The sequence below is a fragment of the Anneissia japonica genome, unplaced genomic scaffold (assembly GCF_011630105.1).
Source record: "Anneissia japonica isolate Jap-2015-1 unplaced genomic scaffold, ASM1163010v1 scaffold288064_len137640_cov117, whole genome shotgun sequence".
Classification (NCBI taxonomy): Eukaryota; Metazoa; Echinodermata; class Crinoidea; order Comatulida; family Comatulidae; genus Anneissia; species Anneissia japonica.
The window spans coordinates 114,461-118,741 of NW_022685324.1; the positions used below are offsets into that span (position 1 = coordinate 114,461).

Consider the following 4,281-nt stretch of genomic DNA (forward strand, 5'->3'; position numbering starts at 1 on the left):
ATAAATATAAAAAATTAAAAAAAATAATATATATATATATATATATATATATATATATATATATATATACATATATATATATATAAAATAATTTTTTGTTAAACAAATAAAAAAACATAATAAATTATACAGTACAGTGCTAATTTAATCAAAACATGCACACCAAGCAAATCTAAACCATTTTATTGTATTCAAAGTTTATCAATACAGTACATTAATGTTGACCTGATATTGACAAACACAGACACAAACCCTCACTTGTTTCTTGATACCTCAATAAAAATTTATGACCTCAATATAAATTGATATAGCTTATTCATTGGATGAAATGCTATAGAAATTATGCAAATGTTGCTGACTGTTTTGTTTACGATTACCACAGTATCACTCACTTTTGCAAAATGTAAACAAATGTATTAGACTTCATGGTAGGGTATTAAATTTAATAATTAAAACTTGAAATGTTGCTTTTACATCATACAAGATCCTCTTTGGTATAATTTTTTCATACTCCCATAATATTATAATAAAAAGTATATTTGTCTTTTATTGGTATGAATTTATATATTACCTGTGTTACAGGTCTTCAGTGTTTCTGTTGCATTAACCGCTCCATTCTCTGCATAGCATGTGATGTTTGACTTACAAACCTCTTCATTAATTTTCACAGAAGCAGTAAATGTCCCATTCTCAATCATTTTCCCATCTTTGTATATCATTACAGAAGACGGTTTGGGATGACCCTCTGCAGTGCATGTTGCAGTGCCAGCTTCTGATTCAAATGTAACTGTAAGATCTATTATAATTAAGGAAGAAATTAGGTTTAGTTAATATTGAAAAAAGTTTTTATTATAATACATAATGAAATAATAAAGAATATACAGTAACTATCAACTTCTCACCTACAAATGTGTCCTTATTGCAATAGAGTGGAAACATGATGAAGCCATATATTCATGTGATACAGCAAAGGGGACACTGCACCATGCTTATATGTCTTGATTTTTTATTGTAATAACATCTAGAGTGTTACTTAACTAATTAATTTATATTTACAATATACATAAACTGAAAAAAAAAACTGGAAAAGATTCTCAGACATTAAAATACATTATGATCCGAAAGATAAAAGAAGATATTAAAATTAAAATATACACATACATATTACTTTCAAGTCAATTTCATTACTGGTTTTGCCATCTTTTCCTCTGAACTGATCACTTTCAGCTTTACACATATACAGGCCACTATCAGGTGCAGTTGCAGCTTCAATGTGTATTTCAAGTGCATCTTCACTTGTAGTAAATCTAGTGCTGTCTGTGGTGCTGAGTGCTTGTCCATATTTATACCATGTGATACTAGGGTTCGGGTTACCATCAGGTTTACTACAGGTCAAGGTCACTGATTCACCTTCATAAACGATAACTGTTGAGGCAGTGAGGACAGGCTTATCTAGATCTGAAAAATTTTAATACCCAAATAAATACATCGATATTAAAACAAATACTGTAAATCAAAAAGTATATTAGGTTTACAATCTGTTACTTTTAACTCATGAAAAAGATTGCTTTCAAATGTACTACTTCGTGCAAGGTGCTACTCTGTTTAATACCTCATTGCCTTGTAACTAGTATAGTCATTTTCAATGTATAATTTTTTTGTATAATTTATAATTCCAAATTGAATATTTCCTCAACAATCAGTATATACACTTTTGTTGATTTTGCTTTGTGAACTGTCTCCTAGTCATTATTCTGTTAATGAAAAAAAAGTAGACTTGCTCAGTCTTGTTTGTTTCTAATTTTCTAATAATTCTTGGCTAAAATTCTTCACTCCTTATTAAATATACTGTACATTTGGTATCGAGCTAATAATTCAAAATACCGTAGCATTAACATTATTAACTGATATATGATGAATACATATAATTTTGAATTTACTTGGTATTCTGTTAAATATGTTGCTGAGTAGTACAAATTTCAAAATTGGTGAAACAATTTGTAGAGAAATATATACTTTTTTGTATAAATAAAATACAATTCAAATCTTTCTTAATTCTGGAAAGCTCATTTCAATACAATTGATGTACTGGTCTCCCAAGAGGTCCAGATTTAGTAAAAAATATAATTTAACAAAATAACAAATGAAAGATAAAAGAAGTAAAAACAATTAATATACAATGCACAAATGAAATTAAAAGGCTTAAAAATCAACTTAATTAATAGTTTGGAAATGTTTACGAACATCAACTAGAAGGTCATTCCAGAGCATTGATTTTTGGGTGGAGTGTATCAATGAATTACAATTGATTAGGCAGAATTAGCTATCTTAAAACAAGACCTTGAACTTTGCAATGAGACCTACAACTTGGAATAATTTTTCCGAATATAATATTGATGATAAAATTCATTTTGTTCTTGGGGGAAAAATAATCTCTTTAATGATGATGTTCAATCTGCATTTGACAGATATTGTAAAACATTTGCTAAAAAAGCTTGGGATAGAAGATCAGATTTAAAAACAGGTTAAATGCATTGTTGCTTTAGTAATACATATATTTCTCTCTTTTTATGTTTTAAATTAAATTTCTTTTATATACTTTTATAATGCTTTGTATATACTGGTATATGTATTTCTGTGTGTATATATATCTTTGTATGTGTATGTATATATGTATGCGTGTATATATGTATATGTGTATATATGTATGTGCGTATGGGTGTGTGTATATGCTGTCTCACCATAGCCGTGACTTTCTTCGATCCCGGGTGCAAATGTCGCTCACCACTGCTTGAGAAGGGCGACACAGACTTTCATCACATACTTACACGCCCAGCAAATTCGTCGAGCTACGGTATCGCACGATAAAATGCCAAAAGGTCCCTTATATTACGGTGTATAAGCCACACCCCTAATGAGATGCGAAATATCACAATTTTTTTTGTCAACTAGCTGTGTATAAGCTGCATCTATTTTTTAAGCCCCAAACCGTTCCCATAATTTTAATTTTTTAATTATTTTGAAACACTGACATTATTTGCAAATGTTACAAATTTCATCTTTTTCTATTGAAAAGGATGAAATACAACTGGAAATGCGTGTAAACTTCAGGCTACAGCAATGAAACAACATACCGTACTCACGCAAATAAGCGCCCGGGCGCTTAAAATATTTTTTTGCACTTTCTGAGGGGCGCTTATTCGAACGGTGCGCTTATTTAAACGGGGCGCTTATGAAAACAGAGTGGAAATTGAGGGGGCGCTTATGGAAAAAGATGAAAATCGAGGGGTTCTTATGGGAAATTATTTTAATAATTAAATATTAAAGAGGCATTATTTGAATGAAAAAAAAGATTATAAAGGACATTACAAATGGTGGTTAGAAAAGAAAATCGTCCAGAGAACATGGCCCATAACAAGAATGCGTAAATATTTACATAACAGCAAAATAGCAGATGCAATTAGTGGTGGGTAGTGGTTGTTGGCCATCGGACGATTGAGATTAGCAGGATGGCAGGATCATTGTATTCTTCTTGAAAACTCAGATGAGAATGTGCTTAAGGTCGAAAAAAGAAAAAGAGGAGTAGGACTAGACATAGACAAATATGTAAAAAGATTAAAGTTGGAAATATACTGTCTGTCCAGGGATCGGAGCTCTCATCTGTCCAGGGATCGGAGCTCTCAACTGTCCAAGAGAAATATCCTTATTTTGATATTGACTGAAGAAGAATGTGTTTCCACTCTACAGCTCAAATCATGCCAACATCCACAGTCTAAGGATTGATTGGATTATTGACTTGCTAAAAAAAAAAAAAAAAATCTTATGAGGGGGCGCTTATTCAAATTAGAAGGGGCGCTAATTCAAACGAGGCGCTTAAGGAAATTTTCACGTTAGGAGGGGGCAGTTATTCGAGAGAGGCGCTTATTCAAATGGGGCACTTATTCGCGCGAGTACGGTATTCCTGCTCTGGGGAAATCCCCATTTCATGATAGACGGTCGTGCAACTCACAGCCTATTGTGCGAAGCATGAACTCATCACGCACCACGTTTTATAAACAAAAACAGAAGTGGAAAAAATATCGTGCGATACAAAGTTTACGCATGCGCAGATGAGGAATGCCTTTCTAAAGTCAAACTCAAGTAAAATAATTATTACGGGATAGGTGGCGATGTTGTATGTACGGTGAAAAATTTTAAACCAGAGCCTTGCAGGCGTCAACGTTCCTATGCATGATACATGACTTTAAGAAGTATATATACGTATATATACACATATACATA

At 31.9% G+C, this 4,281-nt stretch overlaps 1 protein-coding gene across 1 annotated transcript in view; it reads right to left on the reverse strand.

The window, feature by feature from the left end:
- LOC117111308 overlaps positions 1-4,281 on the reverse strand; it is a 76,022-nt gene that overhangs the window by 63,877 nt on the left and 7,864 nt on the right. The window contains exons 3-4 of the mRNA XM_033254237.1: positions 1,162-1,458; positions 572-796 (exon numbers count right to left, since the gene is read on the reverse strand). Coding sequence (XP_033110128.1) covers positions 572-796; positions 1,162-1,458 — 522 coding nt within the window. The remainder of the gene's footprint in view (positions 1-571; positions 797-1,161; positions 1,459-4,281) is intronic.